The sequence below is a fragment of the Papilio machaon genome, chromosome W (assembly GCF_912999745.1).
Source record: "Papilio machaon chromosome W, ilPapMach1.1, whole genome shotgun sequence".
Classification (NCBI taxonomy): Eukaryota; Metazoa; Arthropoda; class Insecta; order Lepidoptera; family Papilionidae; genus Papilio; species Papilio machaon.
This window is the reverse complement of record NC_060015.1, coordinates 9,364,735-9,391,686: the sequence shown is the minus strand read 5'-3', so window position 1 is coordinate 9,391,686 and position 26,952 is coordinate 9,364,735. Positions and strand designations below refer to the sequence as shown.

The 26,952-nt window shown below is 56.4% G+C and overlaps 3 protein-coding genes across 3 annotated transcripts; all 3 read right to left on the bottom strand.

Annotated features, from left to right (window-relative positions):
• Window positions 1-1,355: 1,355 nt before the first annotated feature.
• Window positions 1,356-3,665, bottom strand: LOC123723119. The gene has a single exon (XM_045685672.1). The coding sequence runs from the start codon at window positions 3,663-3,665 to the stop codon at window positions 1,356-1,358; it is 2,310 nt and encodes a 769-aa protein (XP_045541628.1).
• A 4,459-nt stretch (window positions 3,666-8,124) lies between these two features.
• LOC123723118 lies at window positions 8,125-10,278 on the bottom strand. Its single transcript, XM_045685671.1, has one exon. The coding sequence runs from the start codon at window positions 10,276-10,278 to the stop codon at window positions 8,125-8,127; it is 2,154 nt and encodes a 717-aa protein (XP_045541627.1).
• A 4,272-nt stretch (window positions 10,279-14,550) lies between these two features.
• On the bottom strand, window positions 14,551-16,767 carry LOC123723117. Its single transcript, XM_045685670.1, has one exon. The coding sequence runs from the start codon at window positions 16,765-16,767 to the stop codon at window positions 14,551-14,553; it is 2,217 nt and encodes a 738-aa protein (XP_045541626.1).
• Between the last annotated feature and the right edge of the window lie 10,185 nt (window positions 16,768-26,952).

Sequence of the window (26,952 nt, the reverse complement as noted above, 5' to 3'; positions counted from 1 at the left end):
GGCGCAACCGGGCACACCGTCGGGGCCGGGGGCAGTGTTTTTAGCGCGCATGCGCAACACCGCCGCCCTCAGCTCTTCCTCCGTTACCGGCGGTGCACCTGAATCCGCTCCTCCGTCTACAGTGGGGTCAGCCATTTCCGGCGCCACGAAACCGGCAGCTGCCGGCGGGAACAGGCCAGCGACCACCGTGTTGACTTCATGAGGCTGAAGACTCTGGGTGATGGGGGGACCCCTAGACCGGAGCTTTCGCCGCACGGCCTTGTAGGGCCTCCCGAATGGATCGATATCCAGAGTCTTCAGCATCTCGTCATTCGCCTTGTCCTTCGCAGCGCCGATCGCCACCCGCAGGGCTTGGATCTCACTTCTGTAGAGGGAGTAGAGCCGCTCTTCTTCAGTCGGGTCCCGACGCCTCCGCCGACGGTAGCGGGTGTACCGGCGTCTCGCCGCCACGCAAGAACCGCGCAGCAGCGTGAGCTCGGCGGTCCACCAGTACACCGGCTTCTTGGAGGGGACGGAACGGACCCTAGGCATGGCCCCGTCGCAGATACGCGACATAGCCGCACCCAACCGCGCCGCCTCCTGACCGACCTCGACCACAGACTCTCGGGGCGCAGAGAACCACGCCTCCACGAGAGCGACCTCGACCAGGAAATCCCGGTCCATCTGCGACAGCGACCAGCGTGGGCCCTCCCCGCTCGGGGGCCGGCCTGGGACTGGGCTCGGGGACGCGGAGATGTCGAACCTCACGTACCGGTGGTCCGATAGCGTCTCCACGTCCTCGGCCACCCGCCAGCCGCGAACACGGCGTGCCAGGACGGCATCGGCGAAGGTGACGTCAACAATGGAGCCGCCCTGACGCCGCACGCACGTGTTGACCGACCCCTGGTTAAGGACCACGAGTCCGGTCTCCACCGCCCAATCTTCTAGCTCCCGGCCTCGCGGATCTGTCGCCGGGCACCCCCAAGCCGAGGATTTGGCGTTGAGGTCCCCCGCGACGAGCACCCGGGCGGAGCGACTTCCGCCTACCAGGACGCCGACCTCAGAAAGAAAAGACTCGAAGTCGGCGAGACTCCGATTCGGCGAGAAGTACACTCCGACCACCATGATGTCGCCGACGAGGGCCGAAACGTATCCCCGGCCTCGGACCACGTCCGCGAAGGCCGGAGAGCCTGCGATGGACCGGGATGTTAGGGCCACCAGCCCGTCTGCGTCTCCCACCCAATCGTCCCCAGCCGGGACCCGGTATGGCTCGGCCACCACCGCCACGTGGATGTTCCACTCCGCCATGCTCTGGAACAGAAGGTCCTGAGCTCTGGCGGAGTGATTGATGTTGGCTTGGAGGAGGTTGAGGGCCATTATTCAACGACCATAGCAACCTCCTCGGCCTGCGGCGGCGCCGCCTGTAGGGGTGAGGCAGTGGGCTGTCCGACCGTCGAGTTCTGACCGTCCCCACCTCCCTTCTTACTTCTCTTCCCCTTGGGTGGGGAGACGCAGGCTTTGTTGCCGACTCGGTGCTCCGCCGGCACGCCGGCCGCAGCGCAGACCACGCAGTGAGGCGCAGCGGTGCATCCGCGGGCCTTGTGCCCTGGTTGACCGCACCGGAAACAGAGTCCGGAGCGGTCCACCCCCTGGCACTGGCCGGATAGGTGCCCGGGAGCCAGGCACCTGAAACATCTCATTGGCCGGGCATCCAGCACTCTAGCCTGGGCGGACACCCAGCCCACCAGAAGACGACCAGCGGTCACGATCTTTTTCGCAGCCGCGACGGGACACTGGACAACCACTGATCCCAGTCCGTCGCGGCCGGTGGACATCACGCCGGCCCGCAGCTGCTCGGCGGGGCACCCTCCCACTGCAGCAATCGCGGCGACCACCTCGGCATCGGTGGTAGAGTCGTCTAAGCCTGACACCCGCAGCGCCACCGACTTAGTAGGCCGGGAGACGCGGACTACTTCACCATCTAGGACCTCCCGCAGCCTTTGGGCCAGGGAGTCCGCCTTCTCGCCACTGGAGGCGCCTGGGAACTCAAAAATACGACCCCCGTTGGCAGCCTTCCGAAGGCGAACGCCCTGGGCTCCAAACTCGGCCGGGTTAATCCTCTCCTTTGCCGAGGCGAGGACGCTTGCATAAGTGGCACCTCTCTCTGATGCACCCGGCTGCAGCGTAATGACCACCGCAGACGACCGGGGCGCGTGGAGTTTGGCGGCACCAGCCTTCTCCTTTTGTCGCCTTTTGGGCCCCACCTTTATCCACTCACCAACCACGGGCTGCGACTGCTGTTGCCCGGGTGGTGAGTTCTTTTTCTTATTCTTTCTCCTCTTTCTCCTTCTCTTGCTCTTCCCCTTTTCCGCAGTAGCGGGTGAGGGGGCGCTCGTGCCCTGTGTCTCGGGCCGGCTCTGGGCGGGGCCCGGCGGGCGCTGCGATGGCGCAGCGGGAGCCTTTCGTTGGGTGCCGCTGGTGCCTGGCTGGGCTGGCACTTTCTGCGCCGCCTGCCTGGCCGCTCCCTGGTCTCTTCCTTTGGCGGGCACCGTCGGCTGCCCCGCAAGCTTGGCAGCGTACGTGCTCCCGTCTCTCTTCTTATCGGCCGCGAGAGGCGGCCGCAGGTTCCTCTCCGGGAGGAGTCTGTCCTCAAGCGAGGCCAGGCGGGCGTTCATCATGCCTCCGACCTGGACCATTACTGCGCGACAGATCTCCTCCACAGAGGACGTCTCGTTCGGTGTTTGTGGGGACCGTGATGCGGGGACGGCCTTCACTGTCGCATCCGGGTGGGAGGAGACTGCGGAACCCCGTTTCCGCAGATCCTCCTTTATGGCTGCTAGCTCCTTATGGAGTGCATCCATCTCGGCCCGCAGGCGGGCGTTGTCCGCCTGGAGCTGGCACGTCTCCTCCGATAGTGTGCGGGCCCCGAGGACTTCCACGGCTTCCTTAATTGATACCGCAGCGTCCTTCAGGGCTCGCACAAAGTTGCCCTTCAAATTGGAGGACTTGGACGCGACCCTCTCAATAATGGCCAAGTCCTCCTGCACCTGCTCTTGGAGCTGAGCGGCACACCTCTCTCCCGTCCTATCGTCAGGTCGGGGAAACAACGCGGACCGCGTCTCGCGCCGGAAGCGAGCGAGCTCAGCTTCTTTCTCCAGGTCTTCCTCCTTTTGTTTGGCGCGAGCCTTGGCCGCTGCCCTCTTCTCTTGTTGGCGCCACCTTGCCGTCACTGGGGACGCCGTCCGTTCATCGTCCGTGGACCCCTCACTGAGGCGGGGCCGTTTGGCGCCGAGCATCGCTGCCATGGCATCCGAAATCGGCCCTCTTTCGGCAGCGACGGTGATGCTGCAGTCCGAATCGGACGCTGCTCCACCATCGCACTCCATCCTGTCACTTCTCGTCTTTCCATCCGATGCATCGCTGGGTGCCGCGATCGGCAAGCGTTCCAGCCGCACTCTCGCCTCTTTCATTTTGACGCCGTCCAGCGACGGGCGCCTCGTCACCTCCGAATCCAGATCGCGTGCAATCGTTTCCATTATTCTAGCCTGAGTCGTCGTATAGGAAAAGCAGTCCTTGCCCCCCCCAGAATACGCGGGGCAGCCCGCGGCCGTGGCCACGGGGAGGGATTCTCCTCCGGCAGTGCCGGAGGTACCCTCCTGGGGTATTTCGTTTTGTTGGCTTGCCATCTCATACTTTGTCCAGTGTTATCGGACACCGGAAACCGCCTTTGGTAGCAGGGTGAGGTCCCCCTTCCATCAACGCACGACCTATAAGGCCGCCATCCACCGACCAAAGTCCTCTGCAGTTTAGAGTGCTGCCGCACAACGTCGTTTTGCCCAATAGGGAGGCCGGGTTGACCAACCCTATCGCGCCGAGGGCCTTGAAGACCCACCATCCTCCGACCCCTCAGGGTCCACTGGTGTTCCTCGCGGGCCTGTCCGGTATGGGAGGCCCTGTCCGGCATAGCCCCGCGGGAAAAACACCCCTCCACTCCGCACGACTGCACCTCGGTGCACGCCGCGCCCAGCACCGCCCAATGGGCGTGTACTCCTCCTCCGGGTAATTTTTTAGAGAGGTTTTCTTCCTCGCGACCCCACACTCAGTGCGTAGGGCCCCCGGTCCGCTCAGTGCGGATTACGGTTTGCTTGGCGTCCACCGATCATAAAGACCAGTGGACGGCCAAGTGTGGTGTTGCCACCGGGTAATTTTTTAGAGAGGTTTTCTTCCTCGCGGCCCCACGCTCAGTGCGCAGGGCCCCCGGTCCGCTCAATGCGGATTACGGTTTGCTTGGCGTCCACCGATCGAAATGACCAGTGGACGGCCAAGTGTGGTGTTGCCACCGGGTAATTTTTTAGAGAGGTTTTCTTCCTCGCGGCCCCACGCTCAGTGCGCAGGGCCCCCGGTCCGCTCAGTGCGGATTACGGTTTGCTTGGCGTCCACCGATCAAAATGACCAGTGGACGGCCAAGTGTGGTGTTGCCACCGGGTAATTTTTTAGAGAGGTTTTCTTCCTCGCAGCCCCGCGCTCAGTGCGCAGGGCCCCCGGTCCGCTCAGTGCGGATTGCGGGTTATCCGACGGTGGGCGAAGCCCTCGCCCACCGGTCAAAGACCGGCGGACCCGCCATCGAGATAGCGCATCGCTGCGCTCCACCCGTCTAGTGTTTGGTTCGCGGGGCGAAAAAAAGCCCTACCTAAAATGCATTTCCGCATCCCTCCCGTTTCCGGGAGGGTATGTGGGACTCGCCGGCCAAGAAGAAGTGGCCGGAATACCCACTAAAAACCCAACGAAGTTCCGCCACGCGCCTGGTGACCGGGTCACGGGAACACTTGCGCAATCTTCCGCGACCCGGTCAGCGCCGTCCGACAAAGCAGACCCTCCTTTGTGGGGACCTGGGGGTCCCCGAACTTCATGTAAGGCGCACCGGGAACATTACAGTGCGCCTTCCACCTCGAGATCAATTTTGACGCTCGGCGGGCGATGGCTATCTCAGGTCCACCGCCCGGAGCCCTGCCACTATGGGGGCATGCGGCGGTCTTGGGCACGCTGCCTGCGCCCGGCCCTGCGGCGGCGGAGAGGATTACCGACTGCATCGTCCTCCCGCCGCCGCTCAGCCGCCTCCTTTTGCGTCATCACCTCCTCGCAAAAGGAGGCGACGGCTTGCCACGAACTGTCGCTGCTCGCCATGGCATTAGCGACGGCGGGCAGCGAGAGGTCCGTTCCTATTGCCGCCACTAGTGCGGCCCGCTGGGTCGACCAATGAGTGCATGACTCCAGCGTATGTTGCGCTGTGTCTTCCACGTGGCCGCACTCGTGGCACTCCTCGGTGGGCTCTCGTCTCGCCACCCTGCACAGATACCTGCCAAAGCAACCGTGCCCCGACAGGATCTGCACCAGGTGGAAAGAGAGAGCTCCATGCTTCCGGCCCGTCCATAGCTCAAGGACGGGCCGGACCGCCTCAATTGTGCGGTGGCCGGCAGACGGCGTTAAAAGCCGCTCCTGCCACTGAACGACAAGTTCGGCCTCTGCCGCCTGCCGCCACGTACGTTCCTGCACTGGAGGAGGGGGTTCTCCCCGGAGACGGGCATCCGCTCGCCGCCAGTAAACACCGGCGAGCACTTCGGCGTCCAAATCCCAGGGCGGCGTCCCCGCCAACACACAGGCCGCCTCACATGATATGGTGCGATATCCTCGGATCACTCTGACCGCCATGATTCTCTGGGGCCCACGTAAAAGGGCCCTAGTACGGGCGGTCAGAGCGTCCGACCAAATAGGCGCTCCGTAGAGCGCCATGGATCGCACCACACCTGTGTAAAGGCGGCGACACCGCGAGCTCGGTCCGCCCAAGTTCGGCAGGAGCCTACTGAGGGCTCTAGCCGCTCCCACGAGCTTTGGGACGAGACGCCGAAAGTGCTCCTCGAAGTTCCATCGGCTGTCGAGAACAAGACCTAAGTATTTCATTGTGCTCCCGACGCCGATGGAAACTCCGCCAACCACGACTCCGGACTGGGCTGGAGGCGCTCTTCGAGGCCCATGAAAGTATGGGGCCTCAGATTTGTGTAAGGCTACCTCCAATCCCAGTCCTCGGATTCTGGCCACTATTTGGGCCACGCCGGCTGTTGCTCTGCTTCGAGCCTCCCTGTCCGTGCTGCCACAGGCCGTCACGAGGGTGTCGTCGGCGTAGCATACGACGTTAACACCCCTCGGGACGGCCCCGCGCAGGACACAGTCGTACCCGATGTTCCACAGGAGGGGCCCAAGAACCGACCCCTGTGGAACACCGCACGACATCTCCCTCTCTGACCAGCCACCGCTGGTAGGGTACCCGACCGATCGCTCGGAGAGGTAGGCCGCCACGATCCTCCGAAGGTACCGGGGGACCGTGTGGTACCTCAGCGCCTCCTTGATGCAGCTCCAGGGCAAGGTGTTGAAGGCGTTCGAGATGTCAATAGATATCGCCACCAACACCTCCCCCCGGGATACCGCACTGTCCGCAAGGGCCTTCACCCGCGCTATTGCGTCGATGGTGGATTTGCCCCTGCGGAAGCCATACTGGTTGGCGCTGAGGTGCGGCCCCACCGTCTCCAAGTGGTGGACGAGGCGAGCAGCGATCACACGCTCAAAAAGTTTACTCACCTCGTCCAGCAACACGATCGGTCGGTACGCCGACGGCTCGTTTGCCGGGCGTCCATCCTTCCTGAGCAGGACCAGCTTTCCCTTCTTCCATTCTCCCGGAAACTGACCCTGCTCGAGACAGGCGCAGAACAAAGCCCGAACCCATTGTTCGAGCGGCCCTAGTGCCAGCGCCCAGGCGCGACCGGGGATGCCATCAGGGCCTGGGGCGGTATTTTTCGCGCGCATGCGCATCACCGCCGCCCCGAGCTCGGCCTCCGTGACCGGTGGCGCGCCTAGGCTCTCTTCTCCCTCTACAGTTGGAGGCGCCATGCAGGGCGCCTCGTGTTCGGCTCTTTGCGGAAACAGCGCCGCGACCACCGACTCCACGACGAGAGGCTGAAGACTCCGGGTAATGGGAGGACCCCTGGACCGAAGCTTATTCCGAACCATCTTATAGGGCCTCCCGAACGGATCTCTATCTAGAGTCCCCAGCATCTCGTCGTTGGCCCTGTCTTTGGCCACACCGATGGCCGTCCGCAGAGCCTTTACCGCCTCCCTGTAGAGGGAGTAGAGTCGCTCTTCTTCGGCCAGGTTGTGCCTTCTTCGACGACGGCAGCGGGTGTATTGGCGCCGCGCCGCCACACATGAGCGGCGCAGTGAGGCGACCTCCGCACACCACCAATACGCCGCTTGCCTCGAGGGGGCGGAACGCACTCTCGGCATGGCGCCGTCGCAAATGCGCGTCATGGCAGCACCGAGGCGCTCCGCCTCCTGTACGGCGTCGGTGACGTTGTCCTCACGCGGTGCGGAGAACCACGCCTCAACAAGGGCAACCTCAACAAGGAAGTCGCGGTCCATGCGTGGGAGCGACCAACGGGGACCATCCCCCCGCAAGGGTCGGCTTGGGCCCGTGGGGTTGGCCGGAGTCGTGGAGACAACGAACCTTATGTAAAGATGGTCCGACAGTGTCTCCACGTTCTCCAGCACCTCCCAGCCCCGAATACGTCGTGCCAGAGCGGCACCGGCAAAAGTGACGTCTACTATTGAGCCGCCCTGGCGCCGAACGCACGTATTAACCGACCCCTGGTTCAGGACCGTGAGTCCGGTCGCCGTCGCCCACTCCTCCAGCTCTTGTCCGCGCGGATCCGTCGCCGGGCACCCCCAAGCCGTTGACTTGGCGTTGAGGTCTCCGGCGACGAGCACGCGGGCGGAGTGACTTCTGCCTATGAGAACGCCGACTTCTTCTATAAACTCTTCAAAGTCGGCGAGGCTCCGGTTCGGCGAGAAGTACACCCCGACCACCATGATCACGGCCTCGGACAACGTTGGCGAAGGCCGGAGATCCCACCATGGACCGGGACGTCAAAGCCACGACACCATCTATGTCCCCCACCCAATCATCCCCTGACGGGACGCGGTAGGGCTCGGCTACCACTGCGATGTGGATCCCCCACTCCGCCATACTCTGGAACAATAAGTCTTGAGCTCTGGCGGAGTGGTTGATATTAGCCTGGAGGAGATTCAGGTCCATTCTTAACCCTCGACCATTGGAACCTCCTCAGCCACTGGCGCTACCGCCTGGGGCGAGGAAGAAGACTGTCCGGCCACCTGGCTCGAACTGCCTGTTCCTCCCTTCTTTTTCCCCTTGGGTGGGGAGACGCAGGCTCTGCTGCCCGCGCGGTGGCCTGCCGGCCTGCCAGCGGCAGTGCAAACCGCGCAGCACAGTGCCGCGGAGCACTCGCGGGCCTTGTGGCCCGGTTGACCGCAACGGTAACACAAAGCGCTGCGATCAACCTCTACGCTGCATTGGCCCACCGTGTGCCCACGTTCGTGACACTTAAAGCACATAAGGGGCCGGGCGTCCAGAAGCTGAATCTGCGCGGACACCCAGCCCACGAGCAGCCTTCCGCCCTCTACAATTTTTTTCGCAGCTGCGACGGGACAGGTAACAATGATTGACCCAAGTCCGTCGCGGCCGGCGTTTATTCCTCCAGCCCGCACTTGTTCCGCTGGACATACTCCTGCCGCCGCAACAGCGGCGACCACCTCGGCACTGGTAACAGAGTCGTCCAGACCCGTAACCCGTAGGCTAGCCATTTTCATGGGCCTGGAGACCCGGACGACTTCGCTACTTAAGACCTCCCGCAGCTTTTGAGCCAGGGAGTCCGCCTTTTCGCCACTGGAGGCCCCTGGGAATTCGAAAAGGCGGCCTCCATTGGCTGCCTTTCGAAGTCGGACCCCCTGGCCACCGAATTCCGCCACGTCAATTTTTTCTTTTGCCGCGGCAATCACCTTCGCATAGGTCGCGCCCTTCTCTTCCGCCCCCGGTTGCAACGTCAGGACGACTGCTGACGTCTGGGGTGCTTGGAGCTTACGGGCGCGACTCTTTGCGTCGGGCCGCTTTTTAGGCCCCACCTTAATCCACGGGAACTCAATAAGCTGCGGCGGCTGCGGCGGTTGCTGATGCCCCTGTGGAGGACTACTTTTTGTCTTCTTCTTCTTCTTCTTTTTCTTTTTTCTCTTCTCCCCCTCCGAATGCGGGGTAGAAGAATTGCCTCCTTTGGTAGCCCGCGCTTGGGCTTGGGACGGACGAATTTGTGCGGGCGCCGCAGGGCGCTGCGTGGACGAACCGGGCGCCTGCCGCGGGAGCCCGCTAGCGCCAGGTTTGGCTGGCGGCGCTGGGGGCGCCTTGCCCTGTACTCGTGGAGCTGGCACCGGTGCTGATACCGGTGCTGGCCCCGAGAGCGCCGCCGCGTAAGAGCGTCCGCTGTTTCTCTTGTCGGCTGCCAGCGGCGGCCGCAATCTTTTCTCCGGGAGGAGCCTGTCTTCAAACGAGGCCAGGCGGGCATTTAACATCCCGCCCACCTGGACCATCACCGTCCGACAGATCTCCTCTAGTTGGGAGGGCCCTGTAGGGGCGGCCTCCGCGGTCATGTCCGTGGCTGTGGAGGCGGGACCTTGTGTCCGCCCTCTCTGCATTTCCTCCCGTAGCTCTGCCAGCTCCTTGCGGAGGCTGGCCATCTCGGCTCTTAGGCGGGCGTTGTCCGCCTGCAAGTGCCGCGTCTCTTCCGTGACTGTGCGGGCCCCGAGGACTTCCACGGCTTCCTTAATAGATGCCGCGGCGTCCTTAAGGGTCCGCACGAATGTACCCTTCAGGTTGGAGGACTTGGTGGCTACCTTGGTGATGACCTCCAAGTCCTCCTTAACTTGTTCCTGCAGCTGGGCTGCCCCCCTCTCTTCCATCCTCTGCTTGGGCTCCGGAAACAGCTTAGCCCGGGTCTCCCGCCGAAAGCGGGCGATATTTGCCTCCCTGGCGAGGTCTTCCTCAGCCCGCTGCCTAGCTGCTTTCGCCTGGGCCCTCTTTTCTGTACGAGGCCCTATGCAAACTGATGCCTCCGACCTTTCCTCATCAGACCAGCCTGCCATATCTACTTCACTGGGGCGCTTTTGCCCGCGACCCTCACTCCAGAACCTACCGAGATCGTCCCGGTTCAATACCTCTAGGGACCCAACACGACTAGCAGCGGACGCCATGCTCGCCGCCGCGTCCGAGTCGGACTCCGAAACCCTCCTGTCGGCCTGAGGCCCTACCGGTATCGGGGTGCGCGTAAGCACAACCCTCAACTCCTTCGTCAACTCCTTCATCACGTTCCCCTCCTCATAACTTTTGTTTTCTTTTATATCCATACTTGTTCCCACGATTATGGGACGATATACACTCCACCACCGGGTGACGCCCGTTCCGGATAATGGGGCTTCTTACTACAGAGGTCGCCAGGTATCTGTAGGTTTTAACGACTTTACTGTCGGGTTTTTATAGAGTTTTCCTTTCTCGCGCGCCGGCCGGCTAAGGCAAGCGCTCCGCTCCTAGTGGCCCCGCATACTCATAGCGCCGCTTCTACGAGGTCGTTGCGGTATTCCCCTTAACAAACAAAAAATAACCAAAAAATATAAAAGACCAAAACGAAAAAATGCAAGAAAAAACAAACAAAAAAGAAAAAAGCCCCCCCAAAGCCACTAGGTCTACGGAAATCTAGGGAGGTCGGCGTACCCTCCCTAGTTGCGGACGGATGCCCCCCCCACCCCTCCCCGACGGCAGGTTAGTGCACGCCGGGGCCGCCCTCCCCAATTTTCCGCGGGCCTGCCCGGTATGGGTGGCCCTATCCGGTGTAGCCCCGCGGAAAAACCCCCCCCCACCCTACCTAAACCCCACCCCCCCTGAGGGTAATTTTTTATAGAGGTTTTCTTCCTCGCGGCCCCACGATAAGCGCAGGGCCCCCGTTTCCGCTCAGTGCGGACTTACGGGTTTGTTGGCGTTTGGTTCGCGGGGCCGAAGCCCTACCCCGGCAGAAGGCCGGGGCGTTCCCCTATCCACCACCCGGGGACGCGCCACGTCGGAGTTCACCTCTCCGCCCACTCGGACAACCGAGCAGGTCCGTGGACCTTTTTTTTTTTTTTTTTTTTTTTTTTATCGTTGGGAAATGTGTTAAGCATACCGCCCGCCCTTCGGGGGGGCGGGCGGTTATGTGAGGCTCCCCCGGCGCCAATAGGGGCGCCGGGTATACTCACCAAAACCCAACGGTGTTCCACCTTCTCCGCTTGTGATGGGGCCGTGGGAACGCAATAGCACACCACCACGGCCCCGTCTGCGGATTGCCCGCCACGTGGAGATGCGGCGGGCCCTGCTTCCGCGACGACGCCTTCATCAGAAGGCGCCGTCGACCTTCGCCGAGGACTCCCCGGAACACGTGGGGAGTCCTACAGCACGGGACCCTTGCGAGGCAGGCGGCGAACCCCGATTCGCCGCCCGCGGGTCCCTCACGGCGGCGCCCTGTCTAGCGCCACAAGGTGCGCCCGACGGCGCCGCCCCGGTCTCCTGCGGCGGATCGGGAGCGAGTCGACGGCGTCTTCCCGCGCCCGCTCCGCCGCTTCTTTCAGCGTCATAACCTCGACGCTGAAAGAGGAGACCGCCTTCCATACCTCCTCCCTGTCTGCCATAGCAGCTGCCATGACAGGCAGGGAGAGGTCCGTCCCAAGGACCGAGGACACGGCGACGCGCTGCTCCGCCCACGCTGGGCATGCCTCGCGCGTGTGTTGCGCCGTGTCCACCTCTTCGGTGCTGCAGTGGTGGCAGTCCGCGGTGGGCTCCCTTTTCACCACCCCACACAGATACGCCCCGAAGCATCCGTGCCCGGTGAGCATCTGAGTGAGGTGGTAGTTGGGGGCCCTGTGGCGGCACTCCACCCACTCCCGCAGGATGGGCCGGATCGCCGCCACCAACTGCCGGCTCGGTCCCGGGGACTCCAGCTCCTCCGCCCACTTCCGGAAGAGGTCGTCGCGGGCCTCCTCCCTCCACTGCTTGACCTCCGACGGATGCGGGCGGAGGTCACTCTCCTTCAATCGCCGATAGACCGCCGCGAGGACCTCGGCCTCGAGCGCCCACGGCGGGCTACCGGCGATCAGGCACGCCGCCTCGTATGACGCCGTACGGTACGCCCGAGCCACTCTCAGCGCCATCACCCGCTGCGGACGTCGCAGCAGGATGCGGTTACGGGCGCTGAGGGATTCCGACCATATGGGCGCCCCGTACAGCGCCATCGACTTCACCACCCCCATATAGAGGCGGCGGCATGCCCCTCCAGGGCCGCCCAGGTTTGGAAGGACCCTTCCGAGAGCACCTGCGGCGGCTACCAGTTTCGGAGCCAAGCGCCGGAAGTGCTCCCGGAAGGCCCACCGACCATCGAGGATGAGTCCTAGGTACTTCATGGTACCTGCGATGGCGATGGGTGTCCCGGCCACCGTTATTTGGGAGCCTCGAGGCGGCCCACGTCGATGCCCATGGAATGCCAGGGCCTCAGACTTGTTGAGCGCCACCTCGAGCCCCAGCCTCCGAATTCGGTGGACCACCTGGGCGACCCCCGCTGTAGCGCGAACCATCGCCTCGCGGTGTGTGCTGCCACGGGCAGTCACGAGGGTGTCGTCGGCGTAGCATATCAGGCCGACCCCCCGCAACATGTCACCGCGCAGCACCCAGTCGTAACCGATGTTCCACAGGAACGGTCCTAAGACCGATCCCTGTGGAACACCGCACGACATGGCCCGTCGGGCCCAGCCGTCTCTTGTGGGGTACACCACAGCCCTTCCGATAAAATAGTCCCGGATCAGCCTTTGCAGGTGACCCGGAACACGGAAGTGCTGTAGTGCCTCCATCACCGCCGCCCAGGGCAGCGTGTTGAAGGCGTTTGAAATATCCAACGACACAGCCACCAACACGCCGCCCTGTGCGACTACCTCCTCGGCTAGGCCCTTGAGTCGGGACACCGCGTCGATGGTCGACCGGCCACAGCGGAAACCAAACTGCGCGTCACTCAGATTTATGTGCTCGGCGAGACGAGCAACGAGCTCGCGCTCGAAGAGTTTACTCGGCTCGCCGAGCAACACAATCGGCCGATACGCCGATGCCTGGTCGGGCGGGCGGTCGTCCTTCTTTAGAAGGACGAGCCTACCTTCTTTCCACGAGCTGGGGAACCGGCCCTTCTCCAGGCATCTGGTGAAAAGGGCCCTAATCCGCCCCCCGAGCTCGGGAAGCGCCAGGTATAGTACCCGGCCAGGCACACCGTCCATCCCGGGGGCGGTCTTCTTGAGGCGGAGCTTTACGGCGGCGTCCATCACCTCCTGCTCGGACACCGGCTCCACCTCATCGTTGACCGCCTCTCCTTCCTCCTCCGCCGGCAAGGCAGACCCTACCCGGTGCGGGAAGAGAGCCCCGACCACTTCCTCCGCCAACTGTGGCTCCATAGTAGTTGTTATGGGTGGAGCCCAGGGTCGAAGCTTCTTCCGCACCGCTCGGTACGGTCTGCCCCACGGGTCCTCCTCCAGCGTTTGGAGCCACTCTTCCCACGCTCCCTGCTTGGCCTTCGCAATGGCGACCTGGAGAGCGAGGCAGTCGGCTCTGTACGCCTGGTACAGCTCCTCCTCCATACTCTGATCCCGGACTCGACGCCTTCGGCAGCGAGTGTACCGGCGGCGCGACGCCACACACGCCCGTCGTAACTCGCGCAGCTCTGGGCGCCACCAGTACACTCGCCGGCGCGGACGGAACGGTTGGGCCCTCGGCATAGACGAGTCGCAGACGTTGGCCAGCAACTCGCCCAGCCGGTCCGCTTCCGCGTCCACGTTCTCGGCGGAATCGACGGGATCAGAGTCGGCTGTCCAGCTTGCGACTATGGCCGCCTCCTTTGCCATCTCTCGATCCAGGCGCCCTAGCACCCAGCGCGGGCCATCCCCGGCCGTGGTGCGTGGCGAGTTTGTCGTGGCCGAGGCGGAAGTGGAGAGGTCGAATCGAATATAACGATGATCCGACAACGTCTCCACACCCACCTCGACCTTCCATCCACAGATTTTGGGCACCAAGACCGGGGATGCGAAGGAGAGGTCCACGATGGACCCCCCCTGTTGGCGCACGCAGGTCAGCTCCCTTCCTCTATTGAGGAGCATCAGCCCCGACGCGGCCGCCCAGTCCTCCAGCTCTTCCCCCCTCGGGTTCGTCGCGGGGGATCCCCAAGCCGTTGATTTGGCGTTGAAGTCCCCCGCGACGATCACGGGGAGGTGGGAGACCCGCGCCGTGAGCGCCTGCACCTCTGCGAGGGCGCGCTCGAAGTCGGCGAGGGGCCAGCTGGGAGGGAAGTATACCCCCACTATGGCCACTCCCCCGACGACCACGAGCACGCTTCCCGTGCCTCTCGCTACCTTCCGGAGAGGGGGGGAGCCGCCGCGAGCCGGAGCGGAGATGGCCACCAGGTTGCCGACATCACCCGCCCAGTCGTCCCGAGAGGGGATGACGTACGGGTCGGCAACCACCACTACATTTATCAACCACTGCGCCATGGTTTGGGCCAGCAGGTCCTGTGCTCGGGCGCAGTGGTTGATGTTACATTGTAGGAGTCGGATGGTGTCCATTTACGAACTGGTGTCCATCCGCTCCACTCCGGCCTTCTTGGCCTTGCGCCGAGGCCATCGCTTAGGCGCACCTCTCTCTTTGCGCGCCGACTTCTGTCCGGCGGTGACGCAGCCGTCGCCGCCGATCGAGTGGCCCGCCGGTTTGCCCGCCGCCTCACAGACGGGGCAGTTCGGGTCTGCCGAACAGTCTCGCGCCCGGTGATCCGGCTTTCCGCAGCGGAAACACAACTTGCTGCGGTCCACCTCACACTGGCACTTGGCACCCATGTGCCCCGTCTCGAGGCAGCGGAAGCACCGCGTCGGCCGCGGGGCGAGCAGCACCACTCTGGCCGAGGTCCAGCCGACCCTCACGCGACCAGCGTCGGTCACCTTTTTGGCGGCCGCCACCGGCACGCTCAGCCAGAGGGAGCCATCCCCCCTCGGGCCGAAGGCGAGCTTGCCCGACCTTATAGAGTCGGCCGCGCAGCCTCCCTCTCTGGCCACTGACTCCACGACCTCGGCCGCGGTGACAGAGTCGTCGAGGCCAGTGATGCGCACTTCTGCGCATTTCACCGGCCGGCCGATCCTGACCTTCTCCGGGCCGAGCACCTCCCTGAGCTTAGCGGCCAGAGAGTCGGCCTTTTCCGGGGCTGCATCGCCCCCCACCTCTAACATTCGGGCGCCCGTGGCCGCCCTGCGGAACTTAACGTCGGCGATGCCGAGTTCCGCGAGGTTTATGCGGCTCTTCGCCTCGGCTAAGACCGTGGCATACGTGGTGCCACTCTCCTCTGCTCCCGGAGCGAGAGTGAGGGTGACCGCCGAGGTCTTTGGGGCCCGTAGTTTGGCCTTCGGTCTTTCGGGGGGGCGAGTCTTGTCCGGCCCCTTGGACGCCTTCTTGGCCGCTTTCTTAGCCCCGCGGGACACTACCGTAGTCCACGGGGCTTCGGCGGGCGTAGGGGCAGACTTGTCCCTTGCCTGTGCGGCCTCTTTAGCGGCCAGGCTCGGCTGCTTCTTCTTCTTCTTCTTCTTTTTCTTTTTGGGCGGAGCCTCGCCTGGGGCCGCCGCCGAAGTTGTCGCCCGATCCTGGGCCCCGGTGCCCGATGTTGTGGGCAGGGGCTCTTTCGTTGGTCCCTTCTTCGTCGCCCCCTTTTTCGCCTTATGGAGCGAAGCGGGGGCGGCGACATCTTCCTCTCTCCTGTCCGCCGCCAGCGGGGGCCGGCGCCGCGGTTCGGGGAGGAGACGATCCTCTAGTCCTGCCAGCCTGGCGTTGAGTATGGTGCCAAACTTTTCCACGTTGGCACGCGATACTTCATCCAGCAGCTGCCGGATATCTGCTTCGCCAGGCTGGGCAGGTCGGCGCTTGTCTATGTCCTTGAGTTCGCGCCTTAGCTCCTCCATGTCTCTTTGGAGGCGCGCGTTTGCTGCTTCCAGCCGCGACACCTCCTCCGACATCGTCCGCTCTCTTAGCTGAGAGACGGCGGCCTTGATGTTTGCCGCCGCCTCCTTCAGCGCTTTCACCAGTGTCCCCTTTATGTTGGTGGACTTGGTTGCCACGTCCAGTATCGTTTTGAGTGATGCCTCAACGCATTTGTTGAGGGCAACACTCGTCTGGTCCTCCTCGGTTTCCACCAGCGAGAGGTGAGCCGGGCCGGATGGTATAGAGGCCCTTGCCTCTCTCGCTGTGCGCAGCGCTGCGGCCACCTCGTCCTCGGCTGACTTCGTATTGAGGGGCCGGCCCCGTCCACGTTTTGATTTATGGGCCGCCCCCTTAGCGGGAGCAGCACCATTTGTCTCCTCCGGGTCAGAAGGGCCCCTTCCTCTTTTGAGGTAGGCCCTTCTGTTGGACTCTCCGGACACGACCGACATGTAGCTGGCGGCCGAAGAGTCCGAGTCAAAATCGGTATTGGACGCCGTAGCGCCCCTGTCCAATCCAAACGAGTCGCAGCGCGTCAGCATGACCCTCAGCGTGCGCCCGGTATCTACGAGAGATTCAAGCCACTGACCACTCCCACTCTGCGTCTGTGTGCTCGAGTCTCCGCTAATTTCCTCACTTAAATCTATGTTGTTTCCGCTTGCTTCAATATCCATTTCCGTTTCCAAGGTCGTTGTGAATCCATAGCACTCTTTGCCCCCCCCAGAATACGAGGGGCAGCCCGCGGCCGAGGCCGCGGGGAGGGATTCTCCTCCGGCAATGCCGGAGGTACCCTCCTGGGGTATGTCTGTTTTTAAGGTTGCCATTTCATACCGTTTTCCAGTGTTGTCGGACACCGGAAACCGCCTTTAATACGGGGTGTGGTCCCCATGACGCGCGGCCTACAAGGCCGCCATCCTCCGACCCCTCGGGGTCCACTGGTGTTCCCCGCGGGCCTGTCCGGTATGGGAGGCCCTGTCCGGCATAGCCCCGCGGGAAAACACCCCTCCGCTCCGCACGGCGGCACCTCGGTGCACGTCGCGCCCAGCACCGCCCAGTGGGCGTGCTTAGACCCCGTCCAGGGCCTGCGCTAAACGCAGGACCCGGCAAGAGCCCCATAGTGTCCGCGGGCCTTCCCGGTATGGGTAGCCCTGTCCGGTTTAGCCCCGCAGACCCTATCTCCCTCCCGGCCAGTTGTTAGCCTCCCCACATAAGGTGGGGAGTTTCCAGGGTGCACCACGAGGAGGTCACCGGCCACCGCACCCCAGGTCCGTGGACCTAACCTAACCTAACCTAACCAGTCACGTCCCGCCCGCCCTGACGACGCGTAGCGCGCAAAGTGTGTTTAAAGTGCTCCGCAAGTCAAAAACGTTCGAAAAATCAAAGTGGTGGTAAAAGTCGGGTGAATTTACTAGTGCGACATATCGTGAGATAGGGAAAATTACTACGAACACAACGGTGTGAAAATCGCAGCTATAGGTTGGAAGACCAGGGAGTTATTGGTGAAAAACCACCAATTTAGCAAAATTTAAAACTTTAAAAATTCCCGCTGCGAAATTCAATGCGACAACATACAGTTTTTATCACATCATTGTAAAGGTCTCGACGAGGACTAGGACCTCGAGTTGTCTCCCGAATTTTTCCCGTAAGAAAATCTCGAGAAAATGGGGAAAAACTAAAACGGCGTGACAACGTGGACCTGGTTCCAGACGTGCTAGAAGGACGTGACTTACATCATTGGATAGCCCTTCAAAAACCGAGCAGGTACCAATTTTCAAAAGGAAAATCAGGTCAGTGGTTAAAAAGTTATAAACATTTTAAAAATTGACAAAAAGTGCATAAACTTTAAAAAATCATAACTTTCGATTTAAAGCGAGGACATATATATTTTAAATTATAGTTAGATAGTGCATTTAAAGACGAACAAAAAGACACCCTGCTTGGATTTTTCCCGTGTGCAGTTTTTGAGAAAAACAAGTTTTAAAAAGTGTTAAAATTGTAAAATAAAAAATTCAAAATTTAAGTAATAAAGTAAGAGTGAAGCGTACAATAAAGCTATTTTAATAAAACATTTTGTGTAAATTTAAGAAAATTTTTGGAAACAGAAAAATAACTGGTTAAATCCGGTTAAGTTATTATAAAGTTATTACAAATCTCGTAAACAAGTGACGTCATAGCGCGCACCAGCAGCCGCGCTCCCCCTCCTCCTCCGCCGCCCGCACCTCACCGCACCTCGCTGGCCGTGGAAGGCGGAGCTTGTGACGCAACTGCACACTTGTGCTGCAGATAAATTATAAACTAGACAATTATTAAACCGACTTGACGACTGAATTAGTTAGTAATATTCAGTAGTTGTATTAATGTGTTATTATTGTAATATAAAGGATTAGAACAAAAGTGTATAATATTAAAGTGTAAAAATTTAGTAAATAGTAATTACCAGAGTCATAAAAATTGCATTAATTGATGTAAAATTATAAATTTGGCAATTTAATTAAAGTAACGTAAATTATACAAATAATAAAGTGTGTAAAAACTATAAATAATATGTTAAAACTACTAAACTAAACTATATACTTATACTAAACTAAAAATAAAACTAAATTATGTAAAAAATCGACCCCAAATCGCTGCGCTCGCAGGGTAAGGTGCCCAAGAGACTGGCGGCATTTCCCCGTTGAATGGCCAGGCTCAACCTTTGTCCGAAATGCGCGCCAGCCCTTGGATCCCCTGAGACGTCGATAAGGCGTACGGAAATCTCCTTGAAGAGCTGACGGGCTTCCGCACCCCAAGGCCCCAAGGTCTCCACGGCAAAAGGCACAAATATATACGGCTCTCCCAAAGCTGCATATTTACGCCTTTTATTGGTTTCGGCTGTCGCCGCAGCTGCACCGGCTTTGCGAGCGGTCGCTCTCACATGGGATGGGGCAACAGTGTCCACGCATGTGGCATCCCACACTAGTGACCGCCCGTTTTTCCAAGGGATGAGCGTCATACCATCTGGCCTCTTGCCATCGTCCCGGGTGATGCCATTAGGTTCGAGCACTGCTGGCACCCCGGAAGAGGCAAGGGCGCGACGGATGACGTCATTTAAGGCGGCATGACGCGGAATGCGTCCTGCACTGCGACGACATGCTAAACCATGATGACCTAGAGGATCCACGTCTACCCCACAACGGCAGCGATGGGCTTCGTTCGTCCGGGCCCCTAGCCGTAAGCTCACCGCCAAACTAAATGTAGTCCTCTCCAAAAGGGTACCTACGCTAAACGATGGAATGGCATTTAACCAGTATCCTGATTCAGGTTCACAGCTGGCCAAAAGACGAGACCGCTCCGCTTCGTTTTCTGAAGACTCTAACAATTGGTTTCGGGTCTTCATGCAGAGTGGCTCATCCCACTGCCGCTGTGAAGCCAGGTTCAGGGGTAGGTCCGGACCGGTTGCACTGAGCCAGGCATCCCTGGCCTCGGCTAAACAGGCAACCTCTACGCCGCAGAACGACGGGCCTAGTATGCTACCAACGAGGTTAACCGAGCTATAAACCGAGGACAGAAAGGCTGGCAGTGCTACACATGAAATTTTCCGTATTCCAAGACCACCATGGCGAATCGGCAAGGTTGCTTGGGCCCAGCACCTATCATTCAAAGGACAATTGAGTCTATTTAAAACTACTCTTATTGTCTCATCTAAACGAGAGAGAAGGTCATTGTGGGCCCAAAGCGGTGTACAGCGAAGCGTATAGGTAGTCTTGGGAACAAAGTGACAGAATTTTATAATAAAATAAGCCATGTGAGGATTTATGTCTTTTAGGCGGCTGGAAGATTCCTGAAATTTTAATATTTGATCCTCTACAATTTTGGTGAAAGCCGCTTCCAGCACTGGGGCCCCCAGTAGACGGAGCGACTGGTCGTCAATAATTTTAATATTAGGAGCCAAAACATTAAATTTAGAATTTAGTTCATAGCGACATTGTGCCGGTACTCTTTCGCTGAAATACAACTCGCATTTAGAAAAATTTAACTGTAAACCAATATCACTGAAAGATTTTGTAATTTTTTCCAAATCTGACAAAACAGAAGCAGCGTCTCCACCCAAGGTCCCGTCGTCCAAATACCATACGTTGAATTTAGAAGTCAAATTCTTGATGTGGGGATGTATTGCCAAACTGAATATTGCCGGTCCGAGAGGGTCGCCCTGCTGACAGCCGACAGCTGATTGTATAACTTGACCATTATACGCTAGGCTGGTTGATCCGCTGTAGCATTGCCACAGGTAAGCAAAGGTAAGAGGTATCTGGTCCTTTGCCTGGGTCAGCAAGACGCCCCTGTCCAAAGAGTTAAATGCATTCTTTACATCTACCTTTAGCAACACTTCGCTTGAACCTTGCTTAAGAAAGGTGCGCGCAGCGTGAACAGCAGCCTCACACCCTCCCTTGGTTCCAAAACCTAACTGCGTTGGCTGAAATTCCTGCTGCAAATCTTGCAGGATGTGCCTACAGCAGATTTTGGAAGCCACACGACGAATTGTATTGCCTACGGCAATTGGTCGGATGCCACCATCCATTTTCCGAAGCGCGCAAAGGTTGGCCCCATATAAGACATCAATGATGTCTTTGCACACCTTCCCAGAGAACATAAGATTCACGAGGCTGGTCAAATCTTCCAGAAGTGCAGTGCCGACGTCACCAACAACACCACAAATCAAATCTTTAAGGTGTTGTGGGGACATACCGTCTAATCCGCCGGCAGAGCCCCTCCTGAAAGACATAATCGCGGCTCGTATATCCTCCGGTGTAGCCCTCAGGGTAGGCTCAGAAGGCTCGGGGGCATCCGGCAAGCGAGTTGTTGCTAAAGGCTGCGGATGTTTAGACAACAAGGCAGCGTAGGTCTCTGGTGAGTTGGGAGCAACGACGTCACTAGTAAATAAAAGGTCGGCAGCACCTTTAATGTCTCCCTCATCAAATTTTGATTCAATCCTTTTTGTAATGTTGTACGATATTTGTTTTTCCTGAATATTGTCTAAAGTAGGCCTAAAATTGGGGGAACAGTTGTTTTTTATTTTTTGTGCAAGGGAACTGCCATGCTTGTCTTGGCTAACATGTAGCGTTTTATACGCGAATGTCAGAAAATTCTCCCAGCTATGTTTATCGTTCTTGTCGATGACATCTCTGACGCAGGAAGATAAAGAGGTCGCTACGCACCGTCTAGCCCCACGAGGGATTCTTTTTACCAAGGGGAGGTTTCTCTTCAAGTTATTTAATTTTTGCCATAAGGGGCCCCCGGTGGGGGCTTCATTGTCAGTTACATTATGAAAATTCTCATTGCTACCTACATGCGGTTGCCGGCCCTTATGGCACCTACTTTTGTGTATGTGCAAACCTCTTTGTCCTTTGAAAAAACGCGGCTGAGAGCATTCTCTGCATTGCACGAGTTCCTGTGACGAGGTTGCACCGGACTGACTTGCGGATGTAGCCTGCTCAGGGGTCGGGAGAGTTAACGTTAACATATAATAATAAAATATAAAATAATAATAGGACTATATATAATAATAACTAGGTAAATGTTAAAATTTAAATAATTAATGTTAAATGTACACTGTAATTTGTCTTAACCCTAGATTCACAAACATTCGTCTGAACAGACCACAGCTTGACGCAAAAAACCTATGCTTGTTGTTTACTTGTTACGATTCTGACGATTTTGACATCTCCAAGGAAGATTATATAACGGCGAAAATCACATTAAAATTGAGGATTCCGATGATGATGAACCGTTGATTAGAAAAACAGGCATTTGATGTTTCAATAAAAATTTTCGAACTGTGGCGCGGAACTGTAAGCGCAGAGGATCAATTACCAACTTTGAGGTGATGCTTATTAGTAGACACAAATATATTTTTATCCACGGATATAGAATATTATTCCATTATACGATCATTTAATTTCACGCTCATTTTAAAATATTTTGTAAAAAATCTGAAAATTTTTCCTGACGTCTTGTTTAGTAACGTAAATTATATCAGAAAAAAAAAGTTAACGAAATTGTCTAAACGTGTTTCTAAATTATAAAATAAATAAATTAAGATAAGATTTTGTAAAACTGGTCAAGTCGGAAAAAGTCAAAATCAACATATTGACCCGGGCTTTTCCCGACAATATTAGTTATAAGTTAGTATAAGTCTAACGGTTGGCGGAGTTGTTGCCCGCCGCCAATAGGATTAAGATAACGGTCCGGGGTCATTGCCCTAGACGTGACGCAGTATTTTGACAAGGTTCATTGACCTTTGTATTAGACGTGACAACTGTTATTACTGTTATTATTGGAATCACACTATTAAGACTGACATAATCAAGTGTATAAGTATTTGATAAAATAAATATTTAATAAATAAAACGACCATAATAACTAAATTTATTAAATATTTATTAAAAATTTTTTAAATATTTTAAATATTTTAAAAATTGTTGGAAAACTTTACAAAGATTTTTCAAATCTAAAAATTTTAAAATCGTAATTTAAATAAAATAAGAAATAGTTGTTTACATTTTAACCTACATCATCATTTGTATACGCCCATTGTATTCCGAGAGCTCGCTCGCTCGCGGTCGTTAGTGGAACAAAGGAGCGCGGCGGCGGCCATTCTGAAATACAATAGGGCGTAATTAGTTGAAAAATAAGGATAAGACCAAAAAATAAGAATTAAGATTTTTATTTCATATCATTTTAAATTTACTTTAATTAAAATTGCATACTTTTTAAATTACTTTTATTATTGTAAATCAAAATTGTATTAAAACATCGTCTAATAATATAGTGGAAAAGACAAAAAATTTGTTAAACTTAAATTTGTAAAACAAAAATTTTAAATTTAATTTAGATTTAGGTCACATGTCATTCTATTAGTATTTACTCTTTAATCAACTTAACTATAATTATAAACACTAAATTATACGAACTAAATTAAAATTAAAATTCTTACGGATAGTCTTATCCACATAATACAAACGAGCAGTGTTGAAAATTTTTAAAACTTCGTATAGATTCCACTCGTGAATAAATACTGGTACTTATAACTTAATACTTATAATACTTAACTCAATACTCGAGTCGATAACAAGGTTTTAAAAATAACTTTTGAATACACGAATTAGGTCGATCCTTATTGTTTAAAATAGACATATTGACTCAGACTCTTGTCGGCAATATTAGCAATAAGTTGCTATTGTTTTCCAACAGGCGCTTTTGCCTAGAATTAAAATAGAAAATAGTCGTAATTATATTAGTATTTAAGGCTAATTTAGATAGACAAAGACTGTGTCCCCTATTGGGACACTTAGATATAAATTTAATCTTAAGACTGTCCCCCTATTGGGACCATAGAATTAGAAAATTTTAAAATTTTAAATAGTCACACTAGGCATAAAGTTTTAAAATTTTAAAATAGACCGGTCAAAGACCCATTGAATTAATCAATAATTGTTTTTTGTGTTGTCCGACTGTCCTTTATTGGGACAATACGATTATTATTTTAAGTATTTATTTAATTTTTAATTCAGTCTTTTGACCGCCACCCCTTTTGGTGGCGAATAGGTTAGGCTAGAATAAATTCACGTTTGGGTTGTACTCACCTGAGAATCATGTCTCCTCCTATGGGAAAAAACGTTAAGAACGTTGTCATCGCACACGCGGACCGTAAAGACGATGGCAAGGAGAAACCCAGAGGAACCGCCACAACACAGCCACGAGCTGTGCCACAGTCAACCTCCCAACCAACGGAGAGCGCCACGATCCGGGCCAACAGGCTGTTTCTGGCCGCGAAGGCCCAACTGGAGCTTTCCGGGAACCTGAAGTCGTCAATCAAGGAGGGTGTCCTGGACAGCCTCTCCGGGCTGTTCCAGGTAATCCTCCAGGCGGACGACCGGCTCCGGAACCTGGACCTCCAGTTGGAGCAGCTGAGGGCTGAAAAAGAAAGAGAGATTAGAGAAAAGATAGAGGAGAAGGACAAGATTATCGAAGAGTTGGCCCGGAACAAAAGTGGACAGGACATAGAAATAAAGTTAGCTGAACTCGTCACAAATACGGAATCTATTAAGACTATGATAAATCAGGACGTTATGAACAGATTCGACGAATACCCACCGGGCAGGGCACTGTGCGGAAATGTCAAAAAATTGGAAGGGTTAATGGATACAGTCAAGGAAATAAAGACAAATGTGGAAAAAACAAACAAAACACTGGAAGAGGCCGCCAAGGAAACCGAGAGCGCCGACAAAATAACAGAGTGTGTCATAAAGAAAATAGAGGAAACAAACAGGAAAGTGGAGACGGTCGGGACACGGGTTGGGGAGGTCGGCGAGAGAGTGGAAGAAAACGGAAAAACCTTAAGGGAGACCGGAAAGGCCCTAGAGGCCTTTAAAGGCCCCGGGGCCGTAACGTATGCCGAAACGGCAAAGGCCCAAACATCCAAGGCCCACCTCCCGTCAGGCCAACCCAGCCACGCCCTGATCGTATCCTCCAAGATAGACATGGACACCAGTGAAAATGTCATTGACAAGGTGAGGCAGGCCCTGGACGCCCGGAGGGCAGGGATACAGATAGACAAAGTAAGAAAAATAAGGGATGGAAAAATAGTTATTAGCTGTGGAAATAGGCCAGATCTAGAAAAAATGGAAGGTCGACTTAAGACCAATAGCGACCTAAAAACGGAACCTGCGGCAATGAGAGACCCTAGAGTGATCATCAGGAACATGTTCGCCTACAACACGGAAGCGGACATCATCGAATCTCTAAAAGTCCAGAACAAAAGGTTGTGGGCGGACATGGACCCTGATCACTTTAGGGTCAAAGAGGTCTATAGAAAAAAGGCGAGAAATCCTCACCAGGCCCACACGGTCCTGGAGGTGTCCCCACAGATGTGGCGCAGAATGATAGAGGCGAGGGCCATATTTATAGACATTCAGGGACTAACGGCCGAGGATCAGTCGCCGCTGCTGCAGTGTACTCGCTGCCTCGGGTTCGGCCACGGCCGCAAGACCTGCAAAGAAACCGTGGACCTTTGCGGTCTGTGCGGGGGGGAGCACGAACGTGCGGATTGCCCCTCCCGCGCAGACGGAAGGGACCCGGTTTGCAGGAATTGCGACCTGGCCGGGCTACGGGACGCGAGGCACGCTGCCTTCAGCGGCGACTGTCCCATCAGGCAGAAATGGGATAGACTGGCACGGTCATCAATAGCCTACTGCTGAGGGCCCCGCCGTGGCGATGTCGGTGATACAAAACCTGGCAAATGCCCGGCGGGACCGTCACAGTGTAGGAGGGTGGAGCACGTTCATCCAGATGGGCAGCACCGGTGCGGGCTATTGCAAATTGAACGACGGTTCGGTGAGGTGGATCGGCGGCCTCCGCAGCGCCAGGGTGGTGCAGAGAGGGACGGCCGGAACAGAACTGGTAAGGCCGGCGGTCGCGGTGTTCGGTGGCGGTTTGGGGGTTCTTAAGAATCCTCAAACCCTCACAAAGAGCACTGCGGCCGTCGCCCGAAAAACTGGTGATTGGACCGTAGTAGCCGTCCCTACTCACCCTGGGGGTGCGGAGGGTGACCTTTCAAACCTCCGGAAAATGCGCGGATTTGCATATCGGGCCAGCATCGGTGTTGTCCAGGTGGGTGGAAAAGGGCGCACATATAATTTGAGGAGGAAATGTGAAGGCGAGAAGGGTTGCGAGATGGCTGCAAGGGAGATCCCTGAGCGCTCAGAGCAGCGCTGGTTAAATAGCGGAGGCGTCCCCACCTTCGGCGCGAGCCGCGGGTGCAGTTGGTATACCTACAGTGGTGCCCTCTGCACCCGTGGATCGAAGGCGGATGGTGGGGAACAAATCCCAGTTATAAATTACAACCGTTGGCTGAAACGCGCGGCTCTGAGCCCCAGGGGCCCCTTGGAAACAAAAATCCGTATGGAACTCGGTTCTGAAAGGAGGTCTAAAACCGGATTTGCACCGCCCCCCTCACTACCCATATTCATTAGAATATTAGGGAGTCAGAGGGGGGTGGGACCAGTTTTTCCTGGCTACCTCGCAGCCCCGATCGCGCACACCAAAATGGCCCATAATGACATATCGTGCGCTCCAAATGCGAAATACCTCGATGAAATAAAAATAAAAATAAAATACGTGCAACTACTCACCAGTCACGTTGGCCTCGAAATTCACATGTGTGGAAAGTTGACACCGTTGCGTCCGTGTGCTACCCGGAGACATCTGGAAATAAAATAATCCATTAAAAAAACAAAAATAAAAAGTCTGGAGAAAAATAAAACTAACAAGATAAATTTTTAAAAACAAAATTCAAAATTTAAAGTAAAATAGTAGAAAATTTGAGGAAAAAATAGGAAGGTTTAGGCAATTTTAATAGTAGTAGAACAAGCAACACCTTAGGTTCTGCCGAATCATAAAAAGAGGTTAACTGCAACAATCAGGTCAGTGCAACCCGAATAAAAAAAAAGTTTCTTGCCACGCAAGAAGTAAAAAAAAAAAAAAAAAAAAAAAAAAAAAAAAAAAAAAAAAAAAAAAAAAAAAAAAAAAAAAAAAAAAACCTACCAGTGTTTGGTTCGCGGGGCCGAAGCCCTACCCCGGCAGAAGGCCGGGGCGTTCCCCTATCCACCACCCGGGGACGCGCCACGTCGGAGTTCACCTCTCCGCCCACTCGGACAACCGAGCAGGTCCGTGGAACCTTTTTTTTTTTTTTTTTATCGTTGGGAAATGTGTTAAGCATACCGCCCGCCCTTCGGGGGGGGGGGGGGGGGGCGGTTATGTGAGGCTCCCCCGGCGCCAATAGGGGCGCCGGGTATACTCACCAAAACCCAACGGTGTTCCGCCTTCTCCGCTTGTGATGGGGCCGTGGGAACGCAATAGCACACCACCACGGCCCCGTCTGCGGATTGCCCGCCACGTGGAGATGCGGCGGGCCCTGCTTCGGCGACGACGCCTTCAGCAGAAGGCGCCGTCGACCTTCGCCGAGGACTCCC

Coding starts and splice junctions, on each gene's coding strand:
- LOC123723119 (XM_045685672.1), bottom strand. CDS start 3,665: ATGGCAAGCCAACAAAACGAAATACCCCAGGAGGGTACCTCCGGCACT.
- LOC123723117 (XM_045685670.1), bottom strand. CDS start 16,767: ATGGCAACCTTAAAAACAGACATACCCCAGGAGGGTACCTCCGGCATT.
- LOC123723118 (XM_045685671.1), bottom strand. CDS start 10,278: ATGGATATAAAAGAAAACAAAAGTTATGAGGAGGGGAACGTGATGAAG.